Genomic DNA, 25364 nt, shown 5'->3' with positions numbered 1-25364 from the left:
CTCCACAGATAACTCAGAGGATGAGTACCGGAACTCAACTCTATAGCATAAGTGGGATGAGGACTTATTCAATGAATGGTTTGAAAGGATATAGAATTCTAGCTTTAGAATGTTTCCTCATCATTTGGAAGGCCTTACCTACTGCCTTGTAGCGTCCAGGGTTTTTGCCGTACACTGAGCCAGTTTTGAACTCTTCTCCTGACCACTCTTTTTCATTTTCTTTTTGGATTCTCTTCCTGAAACGCCTGTTACCTCATCGTACTGATCCTCTCAAAGCTTTTCTCATTTTCTTCTCTTGCTGTTTATGTTTTAAGGATTTGTTCATTTCATGTTATAACCCTCCTCTGGAGCTAGTTTTTCACAACCATTTAGAATTCTTCGAGCTTATACTTATTTTTTTTTTTTTTAAAAATCTTATTCCAAGGATACGGTATTTTTTCACCCCCCAATTTATATTCTTCCCTGAGTATTTCTGTTTATCTTGGTCTCACTCACCAAACTTTTCATCGGTGGGTTTAGGAATTCTACTAAGTAAATCCTAGTTGTTCATTCACATTTAATGAAGGAATAGGGACTAGGAAGGAGCTCTGGGTGAAGGGAGTTAGGATTTAGAGGTCTTTGGAGAATTTAAGAGAACATTCTTGTACCTTTCTAAATGCATGTCTGTCTAGGCTTGCTGGATCTTCGTCACTGTTTTGCTAAGAGCGACAGTTAACTGTCCCTCTTTGCAGTCCCACTTCCCACTTCAGCCTTCAGTAATTCTGACAGCAGAACCTCTCCCAGGTAATCACCTCTTTATCAGCTACAGTCCTTCTCCTGAGTTTTGAACAGTACTGCCAAACTGCCCTCCAAAGGGGTGGTAGCACATTATGATGCTTAGCAGTAGAGAGACTTAAGAGAAATACGTCCTTTGGAGGGGGTCTTGCTTTTTGGAAATCTGAAAGGTAATTATTTGAAGGACTGCACTAACCATAGATCACACCACACATTAGCTCACTAAAAACTGCTCACCCATCTCATTCATTAGATCTACTGGCTCCAAATGACTTTGGGTTTAGGTTTTGGAAAGAGTTCATTCTTGAAAGATACTTTTTGAAAGTGAAAATACGCAAAAAGATCTGGCTTCTACAGGAAAGTTCTGAGGGTATGTGGCGGTATATCTGAAATAAGCTTACAGCCCCTGAAGGTGAAACGGTCTGCCTCTGTGGGTTCTTGAGTGACCACTGATGGCAGTTCTAGGAGGGACCAGGGATGGCCCACACTGAGGTGACGGCTGTGAGCACCCAATTACCTGGTGGTGGCAAAGGTAAGCCTGCACCAGGAGGCCTGTCTGGGTGACTGCAGGGCAGCAGTGCTGCCAGTGGATTTGGAGAAGACTGTTTTCAAGCCAGCAGGGCTCAGCCCATACGACACATTAGAATCACTTGGGTAGAGCACCTGGGTGGCTCAGTGGGATAGGGCCTCTGCCTTCGGCTCGGGGTCCCGTGATCGAGCCCTGCGTCGGGATCTCTGCTCGGCGGGGAGCCTGCTTCCCCCTCTCTCTCTGCCTGCCTCTGCCTGCCTGTGACTCTGTCAAATAAATCAAAAAATCTTAAAAAAAAAAATCACTTTGGTAGCTTTAAAAAAGTCCTAATGTCCAAACCTTACCCAAGACCACTTAAATTAATCTTCAGAAAGAGTACTAGAAGAATAAAGAATCATACAAGTTTCTCTTCCTCAGTTTTTGTCAAGTCAACAATTGACCACACTTGGTCTTCCATCTAAAATTTGTTCTGTTATTTGGTTAAAGAACTCTGCTGCACTGTACCTGCTCCTGCCTCATTTCTTTGTAAAATAATCTTACCTGGGGAGCGCCTGGGTGGCCCAGTGGGTTGGGGCCTCTGCCTCCGGCTCGGGTTGTGGTCTCAGGGTCCTGGGATCAAGCCCCGCATCAGGCTTTCTGCTCAGCAGGGAGCCTGCTTTCCCCCCTCTGTCTCTGCCTGCCTCTCTGCCTATTTGTGATCTGTCAAATAAATAAAATCTTCAAAAAAAAATCTTACCTGTAATACATACTGTCGAGCTCTGTCCACATCTCCTGGCAAACTGAACCGTCTCATTATCATAGCATTCATTTCTGGGAACTAGCCATAAAGAAAGAAAATATTTATTTACTGCTCTTGTGAGAATCAAATGTTCTAACACTAAGTTTATAACAACAGGAAAAAACAAAAAGGTGATTAAATGTTTAGATGGTTTGGGGGCAGGGGCAATAAATTGTAGTAATTAAAGAAGCAGAGCTAAGAGAGACATCCGTCTTCCATGCCCGGGACTGAGCTGGTGCTCAGGAGAGGCAGCTGCTGATCCTTGTTCATTCTGGTGTTCTTTCTATTCTAGTTTTGGGTCCAACATTGAGTAAGAAAGAAAGAACAAGCTACATCCCTAAAATCTCCTTACTGCCCTCTCTAAGAGTTCTCAAGCTTTACATTGCACCAGAATCACTAGAGGCCTACTGGGCCACTCCTTCAAGGTTTCTTGATCACTAGGGATGGGGCCTGAGCATGCATTTCTAGCAGATTCCCGGATACGAATTCTGCTGACATTCTGAGAAGCAATGGCCCAAGATGATGGTGGGAATTAAGCATTCTACTTTTAGTGCTAAACTGAGTGACACTTGGAAGCCACTGAGGTGTCTGAGCAGAGGGTACTGCGAGCAGAGGGTGCTCAACGTTGACTGCACACTAGAGTCAGTCGGGAAGCTTATGGTTGCCTGGATCTGCTCCCAAGGATTCGGATTCTGCTGGCGGGGGTGGGGCCCGGGTCTGGCCTGCGCATCAAGATTTTTAAAGCACTCCAGGTGTTTTTTAATGTGCAGCCAAGTTTGAGAACCACTGAATTAGAGGAGGCAGAGGCAGAGAGGCCAGTCACGTTACTGTAGTGGATTATAAAGACGACCAGAGTTAAGCTGTGGCACTAAGAGAAAAAAGGAAACAGGTCCATTGAAGATAACCTATGCTCTGCAGTAGGGAGCAACAATTCAGGAGAATCGTCACCATTAACAACCAGGAAGTCAGGACACCAGATCCCTTCATTCTCTAGACTAGTCAGAGCCCTAGTCCTGGAGCCTCCAGAGTTGAGTGAGCTCTGTCGCCTGTGGGTCCTAACCTCCTCCTCAGTGCCGTGAGGGAGCTTAACCAAGTGAGCGGACACCCGTTAGCTCTAACAGCTTCTGGTTCCGTGACATAAGAGGTAAGATATGTTTGGTTCTGGACACATCAGTGCTTACAGCAGTTGCCAGATTTTCCCTGGCAGTGAGCCTGAAGTTGTTGTCCTGTAACCACCACCACGGTATTAGTAATCCTAGAAGAAAAAATAGGGCACACATAGAAAAACCTCAACCGGATGATGACAGATGAAGAATTAAGAGTGTTCCTTTCAGAGCAAAGTATGTGTCAGAACAAAGTTCTGAACACGCAGAGGCTGCTCACACGCTTAGAAAATGTCAAGGCCAGCAGACGGTTAGTTCTTAAATGAGAACAGGTAATTTGTTTTAGTTACTGGCCTTTTAAGAACAGAGTGAGTTTTATAGGAAACACATCAGGAAGCTCAAATCTATCAATTTTGGTGGTAAAAAGCCAAATCAAGTAAGCATTTGTCTTAATACCGCATTCCAAAATTGGAAGGCCAAATCCTCAGAGGTGACAGGACGCTGTTCTGGGCATCCGGGGCAATCACTGTTTATGGTACGTGAGCTCTTTCTGCCGTACCAACAAGGGTGGTAAAATGTGCTGATCGTGCGGAGTCTCTGACTCCTTTTATTATAAAAAGCATCGAGAAAGCAAAGTTTGAAGAAAATATTTGCAGTGAGTGTGACTACATCCTTCCTTTAAACATGTAGTGTGTGCAATTTTAATATGCAAATACCAAACTCTTCCCCTAGGCGTTCCTCTGTCCCCTTACCGCGTGCGATGTGGAGAAGAAATGAGAAGCGTTAACGGGAATGACAGTTGCCTGCTTGCAGATTTCGTGAGATATAAGAAAATTTTTGCCCAGGCTATTTTAGTTTGAGGGTAGGGAGACCTTTTAAGAATAGACCTTTTAAGAATAGACCTTTTAAGAATAGGGAGACCTTTTAAGAATAGGGCGCCTGGGTGGCTCAGTGGGTTGAAGCCTCTGCCTTCCGCTGGGTTCATGATCTCAGGGTCCTGGGATCGAGCCCCGCATCAGGCTCTCTGCTCAGCGGGGAGCCCGCTTTCCTCTCTCTCTGCCTGCCTCTCTGCCTACTTGTGATCTCTGTCAAATAAATAAATAAAGTATTAAAAAAAAAAAAGGAACAGGACGAATCAGGGGCACCTGGGTGGCTCAGTCAGTCGAATGTCCGACTCTTGATTTCGGCTCAGGTCATGATCTCGGGGTGGTGGGAGGGAGCCCCGCATCGGGCTCCATGCTTAGGAGGGAGTTTGAGGGTTCTCCCTCTGCCCCTCCCCCCGGCTTTCTCTCTTTCTCTAAAATAAATAAATCGTTAGAAAAAAAAAAAAAGAGGACAAATCGTATTCTAACTGTGAAATGTATCCATAAACTAAATTAGAAAGGTGATCAATAAATGTAGCGAGATTACTCACACAAAACCTGGGTAACTAAGGGACAGCTAGTGAACAGTAACAGAAGCCAGGACAGCTGGTGCAGGGGCTGGGGCTGCTGATGGCAGCTGGAAGTGCGGCTACAGGCTGACATTTGGGTCTGGTGACTTTATCAAATAAGAGAAACAGAAGAAAGGAAAAGATCTTTTAAAGGATATTTGAGAACAAATGTAATCTCACCAAAAAAAAACAAACAAAAACAAAAAACAACAAGAACAAACCCAAAAAACACTTCCATTTTGTTTCTGAAGAGCTCAAGACCCAACTTACATACTCTTTAGAGATGTAACATGACGTTTCTGTTCTTACAGAAAATCCACATACACACACAGATGGAAGGGCACCGTCATCCCAGGACCCCTCCAGAAATCCCGGAATTTTTCTTAAATCCCCTGTACTAACTTATCCAGAGAGCTCTTCAGAGTGATGTCAGAAATACTGAATTCAAAGAGAGGGAGTTTCTATTAAGTTGCAGGGTCCAACGAACTCCTAGTTCAAAACAGCTGGGTTGAAAAGGGTAAGCGGTTTCCCAGAGCTGCTTGTGGTCGAGACTCAGTGTTCTCAGATGGAAAAATTCAAAGACTCGTTTAAGTAACGGGCAAACAAAACTCACCCACCTATGGAAAAAGATGACAGACCTCTTACGAGGACTCCACTAAGTGGGCAGGTTAGTGACAGGTCCCGAGAGCTGACACAGGCTCTTCCGGAGCGACCCAGGCCCAGAGCACACGAGTTACCTGCTCTGCGGGAAGCCCCACGGGGAATCAGACAAGCTCTCCTCAGCGTCCACGCTGCCAGAATCGGACATCGTGGAGCGAAAGGAACACTGGTCTTACAGGAGTTGGTGTGTAATTGTCTGCTGTGCCATTTACCAGATGTTTAACTGTGGCCAAGTTTGCGCATCGCTTTCTTACTTGTAGAGTGGGCATAATACCTACCACAGAGAGGAGTTGTGAGATTAGAGAGAATGTATCAAAGAATCCTTTGCAAACCAGGAAAACAACGCACTTTCGTAAAATGGAGACACTGCACAGTCTCGTGTTATTTTGGAATCTGTTTTACTCAAAATCACGTTTGGCCCCGTCAATCTTTTCACACATTTCTGGCCAAGAATCCCCCTTTTGACAGTTTCATCCACAACAGAGCCTAAACTTGATGTTTTCTTTGAAAACAACTTAAACGTTTTGGAGTCACTTTGCCCTAAGCGCCACAGGACAGACCGGCGAGTCTGCTTAAGAAACAAGCTCTGCCCAGAGTCACTTCCTGCTCGGCCTCACTGTGTGTTCCCTTTTCGGAGGCCGCAGTGCGCGGCTTTTCACTCCTTCCCCTGCCGCCGTATGGGCAGATGGGAACGCGCTGTCCGGTGAGGCTGAGTGGGTGCCTCGTGATGCCGCATTTCCCAGTGAGACACTCATAGCACCGTGGTCTGGGACGCTGTAAGCTATTGTGTGTTCCTCTTCCTTGCCTTTTTTTTTTTTTAAATCAGCATTTTTAATCTCTTATGTATTACTCACTAATTAACGTGTAGGAGGGATCCATTTTTCCTCCTGACTTTGACCCACTGTATCTTAAAGGGAGAATTACTCCTTACTCCTTTGTGTGGAGGAAAGCAAATTCAACCCGGAGAGGCACCGGCTCTCAGTCATCTCAGAGACTTCTACAGACTCAGCTCTTAGTGTCACCGGGGCTCACGGTGATTATTTGTAACTGTTACGATTTCTAAAAGTATGACACCCAAAGCTTTTTGGTAGACTGCAAGATTCTTTCAGAAAAGACCTGTTCCTTAGTCATCTTGATAACCTGTCTTCACTCAAGGAACCTTCACTCGCATCTGCTAACCAGGGTCTCGGGAGCAGACAGACCAGTGTTCGTAGCTGTCTAGATGCTCTTTCCAGCCTCGGGCACGCCTTTCTATTTACATGAGTCGTGAATCCTCTGCTTTTATGTGGGCTCATGGTAAAAAATAAAATGTTCCTTGGTCAGCTTTAACGTATACAAGGGGATTTTCTAAAGTTTTTTCAGAACTTAGCACACATTTTAATATTGTTGAGTTTTGAACTGGCAAGTGAGTCTCCATAGGAGAAAGGACCCATTTATAGTGCGCCATTTCCTTCTCATCTCTGCCTCCAAATTCTGCGAGGACAGAGCCTGGTAGGACAGATATTTCTAAAATCCAACATCTATGTTTGGACCCCTCGTTCGTCAGTTGACTGCTATCCACTAGTATGTTGTCCTGGCCCAGCTTCCTTGAAGGAGAATTACCCATGTTATGGCTCTGCTAGATAGTGGATAAAAGATGATCTCTCCCGGGGCCCCTGGGTGGCTCAGTGGGATAAAGCCTCTGCCTTCAGCTCAGGTCATGATCTCAGGGTCCTGAGATCAAGCCCCACATCAGGCTCTCTGCACAGTGGAGAGCCTGCTTCCCCCACTCTCTCTGTCTGCCTCTCTGCCTGCTTGTGATCTCTCTCTCTGTCAAATAAATTAAAAAAAAAAAAAAAACTCTCCTTTCTTGGACCAGAAATTGATCAAAAGCAAGGTCACTGGTTTCAATAACGGAATCACTGAGTTCTATAGAAGACATAGTTTATCTTTGTAAATTCTGAGAAAGAACAGAGGCAAAAATCTTAGAAAGACTAAAAGTCACTAAAATTTTAGACCGAAGAGCTAATTTTTAATTTCATGGCATGGTGATGAACATCTTACTTCTTTGCTAAGTTTTAACTGGCTTAAATACACTACAAAGATGAAAATCTATTAAAAAGATGTCCAAATGCCAGCCAGTGTCCCACTTACTGCAAACCACATTTGGCCCAGCCCCAAGTGATGTGGCCGGGCTCCAGAGCACACTCTGGAAACGTCTGGCTGCCTCACAGTCCCTGCAGCACGGGAAGTTCCTAAGCTCTCATCCACACTAAGGAAACTACGAAGGCAGCTTTACTTCCTTCCTTAATGGACAGTCCCCCAATCTGAGGAAGGAACTATGTGGTTCTAGCAGTGCATTCTACCGACTTCTTGACATTTTGAGGCCATGGCCGAGGCTCTGTGAGAGCACGTCTCATTAAACTTCTAGGACTGCAGAATTTCTCAGAATTTCTCATGCTCAGAGGCCCTTCCTGTGCCTTTTTAAGGGGCTCTGAGGTACACCCCAAGTCCAGTCCCATAATCAAGATGTGGAGCCCATTCACCTTGTCAGTGCCTAAAATATATGGAAATCCTCACGATGCTGCCTTAAATGCATACAGCACTTAATCTGTAAAGTGCCTCTGTGACCATCACAGTTCATCCTCAGTGTCACAGTTAAGGGCGCAGAGAAAGCTCAGAAGAAAAATAACTGGTCCCAACATCTCAGTCACAGAAATCAGGATCAACTCCAGATCTGAGGTCTCTTAGGTAAGTGCTTTTCCACATCTTCCTTATCTGAATCTTCCCATCGGCCGAGCCGGGAAGATACAAAGCTCCGTGTCTGAGGGAGTTGGGGAAACGTACCTGTTGGCAAGCAAACAAGACCGGGCCAGTGGCTAACCCGAGCTTCAGGTCCGCTGACGTTGGTTTGCCCATTCGGTCAGAACACGAGGTGAAGTCCAGCACATCATCTATGAGCTAGTGAATGAAAACAAGCAATGTCAGCAGCACGGCCACCCTGGGTGTCACCGTCACCCTTCCCACTGTGCCAACGGGCCACGTTCCTAAAAAGCAGAGGACCAACCTGAAAGGCGATGCCCACATTTTTTCCGTATTGATAGGCAATCTCGTGCACCACTGGGTCCGGGCATCCCAGGACGGAGACCTGAAGCAGAGAGAGAATTCTGGAATAAGCTGCTGACAACAAGCAAGGCAGCCTCCCCCAGCATGCAAGGATGCAGACACCCACTCCCTCCAAGAAGAGGCGGTGAGGCCGTATCACACGCAGAGTCAGGAGATCCCACCACCAGAGCGAGACCAGACGTGCACACAATACCCGTGTTTTCAGTGGAAGGATTTTAGCCTCCATTGCAGATTGTTCTCTTTGATTCTAGGGAAGCTACCCTCCACCCCTCCTTTCCCGGGATAAGACCTCTTTCGTGCTGCTTTCAGCACGCTGCAAACCTGGCCTACACGTTGGCTCCATTTTTTTTTAATCTATTGATTTCGGCCTTGTTTTAGGAAGAGATAGCTCATCTGCTCTAATCGCACACGATGTTGCCACCTATTTCCTCATTTGTAGTTCCTTTCTTTTAATAATCTTTGGTGATTTCACTCTTTTCTCAAATGCAGTTACTTCCTGATACGTAACAGCCTCCAGCCTCACGCTTCAGACAAATACTGTTTTCTCATTAGCAAAGGGTCCTCACTGGTCCTGCGGCTTGTTTCTTACGCAAGAAGTAACTAACTGCTTAAAAGCCCTCCCCGCTTTTCAGGGGAGGAGAAACAGGACTTCTAAGTCTTTTTTGTTTTTCTTCTAAGTCTTTTTAAAACTCAAAAAGGCCTAGCTGGCACTGTCCACTTGAGTGCATTTCCACTGCTCTGCTAAGCATGCTAAGCAGGCCCTGCCACATTTCCGGAAAACAAAGACCGGGTAAACTCCCAAAGCAGGGAACGCTCAGTGGGAAATGTCTACACTGAGTGCACGAGAAAGCCAGATGGCATCAGTGTCCTGCCTATAGTGGGTCACCGATATGAACCCGTCTCCTGACTTCTGTCCCTGCCTCCGCGGGCCCAGTCAGCTCAGGCATTAGCGGCGCCGAAGTGGGGGTGGAAGGGGGCTCCACAGTCAGGCCGCTAGGGGCGCACTCATGTCCCAAGATGCCCCGCGATCTCCATGCATTCCTTGGTTATTTCGCATCCGTTTCTGTAAAACACAGGATCCAAAGCCCTTAGCTGGTAGGGGTGCTGCCAGGAATGCGGGTCATGCAACTTTTAAACCTCTGCACGGTGCCTGGCATTTGGTTTTAACACTAGAAGTTTGTCGTTACTGCTAATCCTCTGCCTCCTCATCCCGAGTGCAGAAACAGGAGCTGGCAGTGTCCGTGCCCCGTGGCTACTAAAAGCCGGATCCCACCACGTGCTCAGCCCTGAGAACGTTTCTGATGACGCGAGGAAGCCTGCGGCCCTGTCACGCCGGGCTGCATGCCCACCGATGACAATGTGCGCGTCAGGAGAGGTCAGCTGGCCACTTCTTGGAGTGAATAATAAACTCGTAACTGCTACAGGGAGGGGGGTCCTCTTTCCAACCAAATTAAATAATCTGGAAGACCACATGTGAGGCCATTCTGAACCTCCGGCAAGAGTCGAGCTATCCATCACCCTGGCTGAGTGCATGAGCAGGTGAGATCCGGGCGGCCGGGGAGGTGCCGAGCTCAGAGCACGAGGACGCCCCCCTCGTGCCAGCTTTCTTCCTCAGAAGTAAAAGACACTTAAAAGCCATTCTCTTTCTGAATTCACTGGGCCAAATTTACGGAGCTCGGACGATGGGGACTTCAGAGTCTCTTAAGCCTCATGGCGTCCCAGAGGCACTGCTGTTGGGGCTGACGGTCGGCGAGAGCGAACAATCCTGGGCACCTGGCACGGCAGGTCCCAGCCCGAGGTTTCCCGCATGGTCACTCGCTCAGGAGCGAGGCCTGGACGCCCAGGGCGCACGGACCAGGGGTTCCGGGGCTGGGAAACGATGGAATCAGAACCTGAACCCAAACGGTCTGACTGCGGGGAATGTTCTCGTCATCACTTTCCTATGCGCCCTGGCGGCCCAGAGGGCAGACGACGAGCCCGAGCAAGCCCACGGCCGGGCTGCCCGCGCCCCGGCCCCCTCGGGCGCACACGCAGACCCGGAATGCAGCTGCCGGGCAAGGGCCGCTTGTGCTCCGAGCTCTGCGAGCGCGTGGGAAGCCCACTCCTCACGCCGCAGCCGGGGTAGGGGCCGCCTGCGTCCGTCCTTCCGCAGCCGGGAAGGTCCACACGAGAAGCACGAAGAGGGGCGCTGGTGGGACGCGAGCGCCTCCTGTTCCCGCGCCCGAGGACGGTGCCCCGTGCCTTTCTGCCCGCGCGTGGGCGACCAGGACCAGTTAAGTCCGAGACGGCGGAGCTCGGAGAACAGGGGGAAGCAGGCCCACGGCCCCACCTCCTGGAAGGTTCCCAAGAGCCTGTCTCGGAAAAGCCCGGGTCCCGACTACCTGCGCAGGGGCCTGGTGTGTCTGACGCGCGCGTCCGCGGGGACAGACACGTGTGCGCGCGCGGACCCAACCGCTGGAGCGCGTCCTTACGGCAGAAATACCGGAACAGGCTGTTGTCAAAACCCGGCGAGAAGTACAGGGGGGCAGGGGGGGGGCACACAGGCAGCATAAACCCCAGGTCAAGAGCGAATATTCCTAGTACATAAAGAGCCGTTAAAACTGCGGGGGCGAGGCCCACACACACTCGGGGTGGGGGGGAGGGGAACCCGCCGACACACACGGCACAGGGCGTCACGGTAGGGAAAGCCCTCGAGCGCCCGCCAAGTTGCTCGGGTTCCTTTAGCAGGGAGCGATGCGAATTCCAGCTCCACCGCAGCCCGGGTCCTCTCTGCCACCCGCACAAAGTGGGAGGCCCCGCGACCCGTCGGGGCAACACAGCTACACGCACAGGCACCGCGGAAGGCGCACCGCGAACAACTCGGACCCCGCACGGTGCGGCCGAGCTCTCCTCTGTAACGGGGAGGTCCTGGAAGCCCGGGGCCCGCCGGCAGGAGGGGGTGGAAAAGTGCCAACGAGGAAGAACAACGAGGAAGGTTCTACGGAGCGGCATGGGATGGCCTCCCTCACATACCGTAAACGGAAGAAAGCAAGGTGCGGAGGGAGAGCAGTGCAGCCCGCTGTTCCTTGTGAGCGAGAACGGGGAACCCCAGGCCTGGGGGTCCGTTCACTGGGGGAAGGAGGCACACAGGAAGGAGGGAGGCTCCCCGCTCGGCGCGGGGTCCGCTGCTTCCTCCCCGTGCCCCTCCCCCTGCTCCTGCCGTCTCTCGCTCAAATATTAAAAATAACTATATAATTATAAAATACATACATACATATACATAGATGAGATATAAAAAGACCAAGATAGACGCATACGCACATACATAATAGGGCAGGACCTTGTTTCTAAATACCATTCTCCGCCAGAAAGAACAGGCCTCCTTGGAGGAATTAGGAATCGCAGCGCTGGAAAGGACACGATGAGGCTTGAAGAAAGTGTGGAAAGAATGAAGGGGGCAGATGAACAGGACAAAGGAGCCGGGTTCAATGGCCTTCCCATTGGCCAAATATGGAGTTCTTCAGCATTTACATAAGTAACAATAAAGCGTTATAGTCCATAGAATAAATAAGAATGCAGGAGGCCATACATCTAAGACTAGAGAAGCGCGGGGTAGAAGGAATGAGAGAACGCACGCGACCGGCATTCGCCACCGTCATGGTGCTATAAACAGATGCGAAAAGCGGTGAGTTTGATAAGAAGCAGATTTACATAATCTCGAAATATCTTCCCGGATCAGAAGAACAGTAACTTTTAAGTGAAGAAACCAGGCAGTCACCCCCACAATCAAGTCATCAAAGTGAACATCACCAGTAACAGGACACGTGCCCCTGGACACAACAAACCGAGCGGCGGCATCCCTTCTGCTGTTCTCCGGCCCCAAATGCATAACCAGTCTCTCAGCGTGCAGAGCCCCAGACCAATTCAACTCGAGAGGCTCGACGACGTAACCGGCCTGCGCTCTTCAAAATATCCAGGGAAGTGTTCCAGACGAAGAGACTAAAGATTCACGACCGCTAAATCCAACACGGGAACCGGGACTGGATCCCGATCCAGAAGATTTTCCCCTTTCCCATGACGGTATTATGACAGTAGGCAAAATAGGAATAAGGTCTATCTGCAGGTTAGGTAAGAATATCGTACCAATAGTCTGTGTTCGGCAAATACGAGCCACAAAAGAAAATCCTCTAAGTGGTGCCCTGTGGCTTTGAAAATAAAGTAACAGGAACCAGGGCTTATGCAGCACTGGAGAGAGGAGAAAGTCAGAATGAAAAAAAAGGAAGGAAGGATGGAAAACAAACGAATGCAGGATTATAGTACCCTAGCTCTGTGTTCGAATCCCAGCTCAGCCACTCTCTGACTAACACTGGATGGGCCACTGGACCTCTCAGATCTCATTCCCATCAGATTATCCGGGGAACAAATCATAGCCTTCATCGGAAGCTCAACTGTATTTTGCGTGACTATGTATACAAATAAATAACACTCATTTAAAAACATCACTACTATTTTCGTATCAGTCACTGTCCTAAAACATTCCTAGATAGCCCTCTCTCAGACTTTACACTATTTCTATTAAAAATACAAGGAGTGGTTCAGGGAGGGGGTGGCGCTGTCTTTAATAGAATAAATTTCAAGCTGCTCAATTTCCTTCCAACTCCCGTAACATCTTAGACTCTGATTAGTTCTTCCATAATTCGGATGTTTAAATTCTCTGTAGTCCCTCTTTTGGGCGTTTCTAGTTTGCTTTGCATGAACTTTTGGAGCCCCATGTCTTTGCATTTTGAATACCAGGAGTACATAAAAACAGCCATATTGAATATGTAACACCTCTGGAATATTCTACCCGTAGGCACTTAAATACAGAATCTTTCATGTAGAACGCTCACACTATGATTTTGCTTTATTACTCTTAACAGTTCCGGGGTTCGGGAATAAATCACAGAAAAAGTGGGTCATTGTGGGATGATGCCAGCATGCCTCCTAGTGGAGAACATTAAGCATTTCATTTTTTAAAAAGGACTGAGCCCTGTTCATATCCCGTCTACTGGTGCCTTGCTAACCTGTAAAGCATGAGGTGCGGTTTATGAACAACTATGTGTGCTGTGAACAGAACGTCTCTGGCTCCCCAAACAGAGAGGATAGGGACCACCATCCAGGCTTTCCTTGGTGCCTCGGGCCGATCTCCTTGGCTCTCCGCGGGGTTTGATCACCTGCCTGGTTCTCATGGAGAGCTGTGGCCCATGCCTGTGGGATGTCCACTCTGTGGGAACGACGACTCTCAGCGTGTCCAGTTTGAGCAGCCCCGCTACCCGCCAGTGCTTGCTGCTGCCATCTCCAGCCTGCGAACTCATCCGTGAGCTTCACCGAGCGCCCCAGTGTGCCTTACGAGGTGGGCACTCCCAACTTCATGGAGACCTCGACCACCAGAGGTAGGATGGCCAATGAAGGGTTAAGGTACAGCTTTCTGGCACCCCCTTTTAAAATCACTCATTCTTTTATTCAGCGTTCTAGTTTCTACCATATTTTCATCCATCTCTCTATTTTAAAAAACCACACTTGCAATTCCTTGAAAAGAAAATGTTGGCCCTTTCAATAAAGACAAAAATGGCTAAAATCATGGCCAGCATGTTCTACGTAATTCACATTTCTTAGAGTTTCCATTGCATCTTTTTAGAAAGAAAATGTCCTCATCCTTTTATGACTCACTATTATCCTTTTTTTTTTTTTTTTAAAGATTTTATTTATTTATTTGACAGACAGAGATCACAAGCAGGCAGAGAGGCAGGCAGAGAGAGAGGGAGAAGCAGGCTCCCCGCCGAGCAGAGAGCCCGATGCGGGGCTCGATCCCAGGACCCTGGGATCATGACCCGAGCCGAAGGCAGAGGCCTTAACCCACTGAGCCACCCAGGTGCCCCTATTATCCTTTTTTTTTAAAGATTTTACTTATTTATTTGTCAGAGAGAGAGAGAGAGCGAGAGCACGTGTGAGTGTACAAGCAGGCAGAGCAGCAGGCAGAGGCGGAGAGAGAAGCAGACTCCCTGCCGAGCAAGGAACCCGATGCGGGACTCGATCCCAGGGTCCTGGGATCATGACCTGAGTCGAAGGCAGCGGCTTAACCAACTGAGCCACCCAGGCGTCCCTATTATCCGTTTCTTGACACTTTTTGGAACGGAGACTCTAGTGGCAAGGGGCCTTTCTCACCGGAGAGGCCTGAGGAAGAGCCCTCTTTAACCGCAGTAGTAGTATGAGAGCACGAGGGCAGCCCCTGGAGGGCTCCCTTGGCCGCTGCTTTGATCGTGAGGGGCTGGTGCCTGCCCAGGATGCGTCGCTGCCATGTTGATTAGGCGGGGATACTGTCAGAGGAGCAATGCTATAGTGAGAACTGGCTCTCATTTAGGGGCTGGCACTGAATGCCACAGGTTGTAGTCTACAAACTCAGGAGAATACGGACTTTTTAAAAAAAGAAGAGCGAAGGGAAGGCCAGAGAAAGAAAGCAAGAGAGAGACAAATTTATGGTTCATACTTGACTTATAGCCAAAGAAAAATGGCTTTTTTTTTTTTTTTCTTTTTTCGCTGGGCTTGAACTCAGGACTCTGAGATCAAGGCTGGAGCTGAGATCAAGAGCGGGACACTTTACCCACTGAGCCATCCAGATGCCCTGGAAAATGGCACGTTTATATTTAATGCAAAAAGACCCAAAAGGATCTACTACTCATAAAGGACAAAGAACCCTAGGACAATCTAATAGGCATTTTCTCCTCAGCAAACAGTGTTATTACAGAACACAGCACTTGACCACTTTTTAAGGGTAAAACGTCAGAAATGGTATATGGGACAACAATTGGGAAAGAAATTATTTATGAGAAGTTGTTCAAAATGTCACACAGCTTGGAGGTGAGACCAGGTGCAGAGGGCTTATTTGGATTCCACTCTGGGGAGGAAAGATGAAAAGTGAACGTCCGCCTAGCAAGAGAGGACCACAAAAACGAGCCCCGCGACAGAAATTCTCCGCTGTTTGGGGACATCACTCTTTTCTTAATGACCTCGTGGGATTTGGGTTACTATCTGAAAGTTCTCCAGTGAAATGCTCCCCCATGAAGAGCAGCTCCCAAGAAAGAGCTAGGAGGTTTTTTGTTTGTTTGTTTGTTTGTTTGTTTGTTTTTAACGTGAACAAAGACAGAACGTACATACTGCTTTACAACTGTTGGCTATCAGACTGGCGGTCTTCTTGAAGGTCTTCTCAAGGTAGTGGGCAAATCTTTCGGTCTCGTTTTCTTTTGAGCCTAGCTGAAGAAATTCACCTACAAAGAAAGAAAAGAAAGGGGTCACTTGTGATACGGTTTGACTGCCTGGCTCATTAGACTGGGACTGAATAAAAAAGAAGAAAAGTCAGAATTAACCTACCACGCACCAAATCTTCAATAACTTGGGTTAAAATAGAGATCACAGTTGTATTTCCAATTCGTGCCAGAGCTATAGATGCTGCAGAAAGAATTAAATCACCAGCAAGAACAGCCTAGAAGAAGAAGAAAAAAAAAAACTTTTGGAGAAAGGTATCAGAGCAGCGGAGCCCACAGTGGAGCTGGCCCCTCGGAGAGACATTCGGGTTGGGAGGCAGGGGTCATCTTGGCTCTAAGTCTTCCCCCACCTTGTCCTCAGCAGGAGTCGGTGTAATAATCAGTTACACATTCGGGTCATTGCCAGGACTGGGTTGGATCCCAGAGATCACCTGGTCTTCCTCTCCAGTTCAGAGCAGAGCAAGTGAGTGCCTGGAGACGGGCGGGCATCTCACTCTCTCGCTTCGTCCCTGGCCGCACCAGGGACCGGCGGCCCTCGGGTCAGCCGCACTGGAACAGTCACACTTTCCTCAAGCCACGGCTGTCTCTCTCCTACTCAGAAAGCCTTTCCCCTTCTTCACTGGGCAGACTCAGATGCACAGTTAGCTCCGGTGACACTCCAAAAGTCCACCAGGATCCCTCAGTCTGCAGATGCCCTTCCTCTATGTGCGCACGGCTCCCCATGCGTGCGGCTGTCTTCACAGTTGTCTTCAACCACCCATGCCCCTATTTACCCAACTCCTTGAGCGCAGGGCTGGGAATTATCCCAGCGGGTGCTCGGCACACCCCAGCAAAGGGCACAACGCGTGCTTCTCTCAGTGAAAAGCAAACCTAGGCATCCTGGCTCCAAGTTCACAGCCCCTTGTTCCTAGACAAACTTTTTTGTAGTCAACACTAGATAATCTATATTTTTCTAATCTTAAGATTGGGAGGAGATGCCCATACTGTACTTACAGCTTATTATAAATTATACATAACTGAATTATACACTGTAATCAAATATACTCGTTTGCCTATTTAAAGATATGCCTGAGTTTTATTATAATTAGTATAATTACAAATTACAAATACTGGATGTCATAGAAATTTTAATTAACAGAATTTTCAACATCACATTTTAATTTTTTTTTTTTTACATTTTAATTTTTTTATCTTTTCTCTAGTATCTAAAAATTAGCTATGTTCAGTATGTTTACCTGTTGGTCATTTTATATAACATATTGTACAAATTATTTCAACCTAAATATAAATGCACATTTATAGAGTCACTGGCACCCATGATGACGGAGAGGGATCCCTCACCTACCCCCCCCATCATTAGGGCTCTGGATCTCTAGGCTTTTATGTCTTTCCTCTCCGGGCCCAGGGATCCCAGAGGCCAAAAGGTTCCCGCGTATCAAGGTGAGGCCCCCAGACTGGGCGCTGGGGAGCGGTGAGTGAGGGACTGAAGGGCGGGCTGGAACCCGGGCAAGGTACCGAGGGCTCCTGCAGGGGGCGCTGTGTGAATGGATTTTTACTGGAAACACAAGTACTTTCAGTTGAGAGGCACAAAAGGGAAGTAGGCTGAGGGGCGGGGCGGGGCGGGCCTGCCAGACCAGTCTCAGGCTGAAGAGGCCACCAACAGCAGAGGTGATCACAGTGGGGACGACTAATTAGGCAAGTAGAAGACCCGAATCTGTTCTCTTAAATAAGGCTTTAGGACAGGCCCTGAAAACAGACATCTGACTGCAGGGACATGTCACAGACGTACCCGGGATCTCTCCAGAAAGAAACTGCACCCCCCGACACCTTTTTTTTTTTTCAACAACATTCTGACGTATGGAATTCTGTCAATAGGACACAAAACCTTTTATTTCAAATGTGAAATAAAAGATTTATAAATGAGATTGCAGGACTCGATACATAGCAAAGTCATGCACCCCAAAGCAAAACCAGCACGTGAAGGTGACAATTATGATACACATCTTTTTCATAAGGGCGATAAGAAACAGGAGGGAACCAGGTCCTATATACACGTAAGGGCAGGTGAGCAGGGGGAACCTCGTTCACCTGCTGTTTGGCGGCCCACGGAGGTGTGCGCTGGGGGCCGCCGCCTCCAAACAAAAGGTCTGCACGTCTCCGTGTCCATTCATTTGGCACTGTTCCCATCTAAACTCGTGACTTACGAATCTTTAGGCAAAAGTCCCATTCTACATACCCTTTTCAAGAGATGTTAAAAAATACTGTGGAAATATGCTTTAAAATATACATATATGAACTGAACTCAATTATAGAGCCTCTGTTTAAAAATGTGTAATTTTCACAGTATATGTGTGTGTGTGTGTATTTTTACATACCTATATTTAAGATATACACACACACACACACACATATAGTTCAGCTTTACTCATTTACTTGGCATGATACCCTGGCACATGGCAGTCTATAAAAGGTTAAAGAATTAAACTGAACTTGAGTAATCTGAGCCCCAAAGTAAAATGTATGGTTCCTCGCGAAATATGCTTTTTGGATAACAACAAAAATCCCTTTCCCTATAACCAAAAGGAATTCTATATAGAAGTGTGACTAACCAGAAACCTGAAGCTTATTTTTCCTGTGGCTTTCTCTATTATCAAATGTATATACACAGACAAGACGTGAATATTGTTTTGGAAGTTGGAAGGCTGTGGTCCAGGAAGCGTATTTTACTGTTTAATGAGACAAATCTGAAGAGTTAATGTAATCCAAAGAGCGTGTGAACAGGTCAGAAGATGAAAAGGAAGCAAAACACCGTACCTTCTTTTCACCCCAGATCTTATTAACCGTGTGTTTTCCTCGCCGGGAACTTGCGTCGTCGATGACATCGTCGTGTACCAGACTAGCAGTGTGGATCATTTCTGCAATTAAGGCTATGGAGCGCTGGCTTGCTTGCACATCTCTAGTTAACAGAAAGCAATGCTTTTTAACACAGACGCCGCCTATAACCTTCTCAGCAATCATCTTGTGAAAACTGGACATCCGATCTAGGATAAAGAATTTTATTTCTCTAAGAGAAACTGTATCAACACTTTGGCTTCCCTACCGAGCCATTTCTATCACTTGGAGAACATTTTAAAAATGCATGAGTTACCTGGCCAAGATTCTGTTTTATGGACAGCCCATTTAGAAGGAGAATTTGTATGACTGACAACAAAAAAGGCTTAAATAGCCCAGAAGTCTGGCCGTCAGGGTGAAGAAGCGACTTTATGCCCTGTCATTGGGGTCTTGGGCATCTTGGGCAGTTGGTCCGAGTTACTATTAGGTTAGGAGATTTCAGGGGAGCATGGGGGAGACAAGTTAAGAAGCAGTGCAGAAAAGTGTAATGAAGACCCCATGGTCACGGTGTTTAAAGCTTTTAATATTGTGTTAAATTAGATGTTTAGGAAAGAGACTGCAAGAATCAAGATAGAATTTTGGTCAAAACTGTCTTCCAATCCATGTTTAACCTTTGCATTAGAAACTGAGACTTCTTGGGATGCCTGGGTGGCTCAGTTTGTTAAGCGGTGGCCTTAGGCTCAGGTCATTATCCTGGGGTCCTGGGACTGACCCCCACATTGGATTCCCTCCTCAGTGGGAAGCCTGCCTCTCCCTCTGCCTATGCTTGCTCTGACAAATAAATAAAATCTTAAAAAAAAAAAATCAAACTGAAACCTCTCTTTCCAGTTATAATACCATATACGGGCTAAGCACTCTCAAGACGATACATGGGTGTGAGGTTTACAGGTTTTAAAAGAAAATATGCCCCGGTTCCTTTTTAATCATCATCTCATTATCACTATCATCATCTATGGGCATTTTTAAAAACTGAATTTGGAGAAAATCAAAGTGGGGAAATAACCAATAGAATTTTCTGACCCGAAAACACAGGCCTGACTTAAACACATGCTGACCAAATGTTTCCCTTACTCCAATGGCTTTTCACATATCATCACACTATCTCTTAGAGGGGAGAAAAGTCAGAGGGATGTTGAAACAGGACTTTTTCTTTAAAAGAAAAAAATCTAGCTTGAACATCTGCAAAAGAGAGTGCCCATTCTAATTCTTCACATCTAGCAGAAAGCAATGAAAAATGACATGCAAGCACATAAAAGTATTTAACTAGACACTAAATCAGCCTGGAGAATGCCTTCTGATCTTGCTTTAAATATAATTTTAAAATACGGTGCTTTGCTGGCAACTCTCAGCTAAGATTTCAGAATGAAACCTCAGAGCCTGCCAACTGCTTTTAGCCCAGGAATCACTTGTGAAGTGCTGCCCATATTAACCTGTCACAGTTGTGACAGTTCTAAGTCCTTCCAGACCACACCACGTTCTTCCGAGGCGGGAGAAGTGACACGGCAGAGGGGAGGGACGAGTTCTAAGGCCATGACGGGAAATGAGAAGATGAACGCTCCCGTCTGTGGCTTCTCTGAGCAGTTCTGAAGCCCTCGGTGAGACACAGACCCCACAGCAGGAGGCTTGGACCTCACAAAGTTTTCAGATAAATGTGTCGGACCCTAACTTACTTGAGTTCAAATGCATAGGAAAATGCGGACATTTACAGGGCTTTCATAGAAAAGCCATCTTTCAGGGTATTGTCTCAACAGCCTCTGGTCTAATACTCACTGCCTTGTGGTGAGTAGCAGAAACTACCTTAAAGCAACTGGGAGGGCCCCTCACTGTTCTCGTGCCTTCCTAAGGAGGGCCCCCACCTCCATTACCACAAACTAGGTCGGCAGACAGGGGCTCCTGCCCAGAGGTTGCCAAGAACTGGCAGCACTCACCGAGACACTGGAGTTCTTAGGATGTGAGGATACTAGAACAAAGACAAAGATTTCTTAAAATCTTTTGAAATCTCAGAGACCGGATGTATACAGAAAGGCCATCTGACCGGGCTAAACTCCTGCACCGCGCAATTAGGATTCTGGCTTAAAACGTCATTTGGCAATGGTGACACAGCCCCTACATGGGATAAACGTCGGGATTTTCGATGCGTTCTGGTTGTATCCGATGTGCTTCCTCCTACACAATCAAGCTTAACACATGTCGGCTTCTACTGGGAGAAGCTGCCACTGCTTTTCCGCAGCACAGCGTGAAGGCTGGAACCAAAACCTACGTATCGTAAGAACACGCTCACGCTGTCTTTAAGACGAGATCTCTCAAGTGCCAAACTGAGTCAAGCCTTCAAAAAGCTGGGCACCGTTTCCCCTTCCTACTGGGAGAAAGCGGGCACACTCAGCCGGCTTCTGGGCGTCAGAAGAGCCAGACTGGCGGGACAGCACGGGAAACAGAGGCCCCCGGCTTGAAAGTCGGCTGTGGCCCCTGTACTTCTCACTTGCACGACTATGTGAAGACTCAACAGCCCCAGGACATTTGTTTCTTCCCCTTCGTTAGACTCACAACAAAATTTTTACAACGGAGTATTTCAAGCACAGACAAAAATACGTGGATCGATATAACGACAGGCTCCGCCCCCATGTACTCGTTACACAGCTTACATGCAACTGAAGCGAAAGGCTTTTTTCCTTAGTCACACTAACACATAATGTGAAGTTTTTTTCTTTTTTCTTTTAAGACCTATTTATTTTGAGAGAGAGAGCATGAGCTGGGGGAGCAGGGGAAGAGGGAGAGGGGGAGAAGCAGACTCCCCGCTGAGTGGGGAGCCGGACAACCTGGGGCTCGGCCCCATGACCCTGAGATCATGCCCTGAGTTGAAATCAAGATTCACGTGCCCCTACATAATGTGACGTCTTAAATTACAAGCAAAAGCCCCCGGTGTAAGAAAATTACCTCTAAACTGATATTCAAACCTTGTCAATTGATTTCTTTGGTTTGGAATAAATGAAGGAAGGAAATGCGGCTTCACTTTAACAGCAGAGACATGGAAGTTTCTATTCCCAAGTCCACAGAGGTTGTGTAAAGGAGAGAACTCGCAAGTGGTCTACAGAAGGTTATTTCTATTTCAGAATGTTCTTTTTGTCTCTTCTAACAATCCTAAAAATAAGTGCTTCACTTTGCTTGTTAGGGCTTTGACAAGCTTCGTGTTTCTTGGCCATATACCCCTTGTCCGCCATGTCAGAATCCGATGACGGGCCCAGGAATCTGCATTTGTAAAAACCACCCGAGGTGATGCTGATGCACAAAGCTTGAGAAATGCCGTTCTTTCACTTGCTTTACCATAAGCCACAGGCAGACGCTTTCCTAGAGAAGGGTTCTGGGAGCTCCCCAGCAGCTCTCCCTCCAAATCACAGGCAAATGAAACAAGACTGCACGCTCCTCCTCTAAACACGACCTAAAACCTCGAGGCGTCCGTGCAAAGGTGTCATGCTACTGCCTCCGCGGGTCTCGTCTCAGCCCGGGAACAAAACGGTTCACCTGCTCACCTGCACGATCGCGGGAGCGTGACCTCTTTCCTCTTACACTCTGTATCCTCATGCGTCTTAAAGGACACGACTGAACCCTTCATCAGTTTGGCACTGAAAAAACTCACGACTTATAGTGCAATCTGTCAAGTCCTTCTCTTTCTCCATCAAACGCTTCAGGATGTAAACCCCATGTCCTAGCTGTTACCTGATACAAGTGCGCGCTTCAGGTTGTCAGTACGCAGGACAATACGTCCATCTAGACACCAGTCAGCCTGTCTTCATCCGTCACTGAACCGACCTGCTGCAAGCTGGGGCCGTTCACCTATGGCAACTGTGGAGCGTCTTCTGTTTGGCCTCTCGTCCGTTCGCGGCCAGGCTGCTCCCGCAGAAGAGGCGCCTCTGCAGAGGGAGAGGGAAGCCCCCGGGCCCCCCCCCGCGCTGTCATGCGACGGAACGCCAGCGTCTGGGTGGCTTCTCGTGGCTGCCGTGACACGTGGCCCCGGACTTGGTGGTTTAAGTCAACCATTCTGGAGGCAGGAAGTCCGAACAGCTCCACCGACCTGAAATCAAGGTGCCAGCAAGCTGTGCTCTGCCCCGACGGGCGCCCCCTGCCCCTTCCAGCCTCTAGCAGCTGTCTGCAGGCTTTGGCCTCCGGCCACAGGACCCCACCTTTAGGACAGGCACCTTCCACATCTCTCTGCTCCACCTATGCACCTTCCCACTGTCCTGTGGGCACCAACCTCCCCCACCCCTCCTACAGGGAGACCCGTGGCTGCATTTACGGCTCATCGGATCATCCAGGATCACCTCCCCATTCCCAGATCCTTAACTTAACATCCCTTCCACAAAGACCCTTTCTTGCTCCGTAACGTCCCAGGGCAACGGTGGGGACACCCTGGCGGGGCCGTTCTTCAGCCTCTCGGCGTCCTCACCTTCACTAGCCTCTCCATGAGCCTCCACAGCTTCCTCGTCAGCGATCCGATTCTTGAAATACCTTTTCCTGCACTAAGAGCTCCTCCGTCCTCATTATCGATACTACATTGAAGAGTCTCACCTTCCACAGGGCGGAGTGGGACCAAAGGGGTTCCTGACCGTCCCACTCTCTGCTTCTCCTTTGGCCTCATGATTCCGTCTCTGGCCTCTGCAATCTCGGTCCCCTGTCCCGTGTTCCTTTCGGGCATGGTGAGGATGTGACTGGCACGGACACCACAGGTGCCTTCCATTTAAGGAACAGCAGGTGCAGAAGCGACGCCTGTGAGCTCAGGCTTGCTTAGCAGGTCGCTATCCTTGGTCACTGGCTATTCACCTTCCGGAACCCAAATAGGCACACTGGGCTCAGGTGGCGTCCGTTTCTCTTGGTTGACAACGGTGGGTTCAAGCCTGAACGTGAGCTGGAATTCGGGAGCAGTTCCAACATCGAGAGAGGAACAGACATCCAAGAGCAGCAGCTCCTGTATTTTGGATTTACCTCTGGACAGAAAAGATGCCTACAAAGCCACATCGCACGTGATGCGGGCTTCATGCTACTGTTTGTCCTCTTGCCACTGAAGACACACTGCAGAAGTTCTGGGTCTGTGGACGTGTGGAGAGCAGCCCCCCGTAATGATGTCTTCGTCCTGCCAGCTTACCCAGCAGGCTCTGCACCCAGCTCTCTCCAGAGGAGCTGGGCGCTACCGAGTAACGCACTGGTTTGTTTTCTTTCAAACTGGGCACTGAGAATGGAGTGTGGTTGAGTCCTTCAGTGATGACATCGCTGTGGCCTGGTGGGTGCACACGCCGCATGTTCACCAGCCTACAGGCCTCTGGCTCTCACCGGTGTCCTCCTATGCCTGAGCTGGACCTCACCAACCAGACTGGCGGCCAGCTGGTCACCAAAATCTCTTCCGCCTCAACGTGCCCTTCGTTACAGACTGCAGTTCAAGATCCCTTTTAAAAAATTTTTTTGTTGCTTTTTATTAATTCCTGTTAATGGTCCACTTATAACAACATATTCAACACTCTGAGCACCTCACACACTGCTGCTTTCCTATATTTATCTTTTCACAGCAGTATTTGTAAATGCCGACAATTCCCTACCATACAAACTGAAAGCTGGCTAGAGGATGGACAACACGGCCACAAATTTTTAGACAGCTGGTATTTTTTTTAAGCCGAAGAAACTTTTTTGTAAAGACTAAATCAGACCCCAGTTCAGAATCTGAACAACCAGCTAGTACGACTACAAACTTCACAATCTGAGGCCATGACAACCTGTGGTTACCTTCCGAGCCAGTAGGCGCCTACGCACACTAATCAGCGTCTTTAAAACCCTTATTAAAAATGAAAGTGAACTAAATGATGCCAACAGCTAACCCTTGTCTGCCTGGGAGCCCACAGGTTCCCGCCTTAAAGCCAGCTACAAGACTCAGGTCCCAGTGCTTTGATTCGCTCAATAAATTCTGCCTCAATAGCCATCCGTGTGTGTCACAGTCAAGAAGAGGTTCCTGGCCTCACGGAATTTCGTTTCCTAGCTAATGCAGAGCAATCACAGGCCATGATGACAGGGGTTTTCATGCTGATGAGTAGGAGGGTGGCTGGCCCGTCTCGCCTCCCTGCCCCTCTCCAGCCCTTCCAGACCATCCACAAACCCGAGCTGAGAAACCACTTACGCCAACCTGCCACGGGGTAACACACGTGAACGAGAAGGAGAACGGCGTCTCAGGGCCCTACTACACTGTCACATGCGTCTCTCAACCTGAGTCTGTTTGATGCCTTGGAGGCCCCCAACTGTGTCAAGCTGTCCCTTAATATGTGGACTGCCACCAAGGGCGGGCACGGCTGCTCCAAAAACGAAAGCACATTCAGACACGCACCTCTGATGACCCAAGTAGATGATATTCAAACACCATTTCTTTTTAAACAAAACTCATTATTATGAACAATTATTTGTAAGAGCCAATAACCATATTTTTGAAACAATTCTTAATCATTTACTGTGTTTATTTGTAAATCAATAAATAACATATGTATACAAAACCTAAAATTCAGAAAATCAAGACATCTACATAGGCACTGGAATGAGACCATTTGCAGACTTGAATGTTTCGTAAATAGCATAATCACTGCATAATATACCCTGAATACAAAGTGTTTACAATCTCATTTTTACTATCAACTCTCCTCGGGAAGACTTTTAGTTATAATTGACTATAAAGCCCAAATTAATGAAGCTTTATTGCACTTCTGAGGCCCAGTCTCTGGCTAAGGCTCTAATCTGTGTGGCCATTCTTCCCGCTTTCACATGCATATGTGGGTAAGTCACA

General features: G+C 47.9%; 1 protein-coding gene across 3 annotated transcripts in view; it reads right to left on the bottom strand.

The window, feature by feature from the left end:
- PDSS1 (decaprenyl diphosphate synthase subunit 1) overlaps nucleotides 1–25364 on the bottom strand; it is a 52092-nt gene that overhangs the window by 1469 nt on the left and 25259 nt on the right. For 2 of the 3 annotated variants that reach the window (XM_080811571.1, XM_080811570.1), the window contains exons 5-10: nucleotides 18476–18617; nucleotides 15768–15879; nucleotides 15555–15664; nucleotides 8323–8403; nucleotides 8103–8216; nucleotides 2040–2120 (exon numbers count right to left, since the gene is read on the bottom strand). In XM_080811571.1, coding sequence (XP_080667697.1) covers nucleotides 2040–2120; nucleotides 8103–8216; nucleotides 8323–8403; nucleotides 15555–15664; nucleotides 15768–15879; nucleotides 18476–18617 — 640 coding nt within the window. Of the gene's footprint in view, nucleotides 1–2039; nucleotides 2121–8102; nucleotides 8217–8322; nucleotides 8404–15554; nucleotides 15665–15767; nucleotides 15880–18475; nucleotides 18703–25364 lie in introns of all 3 variants that reach the window. The other variant, XM_080811572.1, reaches the window with a different exon arrangement.

The sequence above is a fragment of the Martes martes genome, assembly GCF_963455335.1.
Source record: "Martes martes genome assembly, chromosome: 8".
Taxonomy (NCBI): Eukaryota; Metazoa; Chordata; class Mammalia; order Carnivora; family Mustelidae; genus Martes; species Martes martes.
The sequence above is the reverse complement of the archived record's forward strand: the minus strand, read 5'-3'. Positions and strand labels throughout refer to the sequence as shown.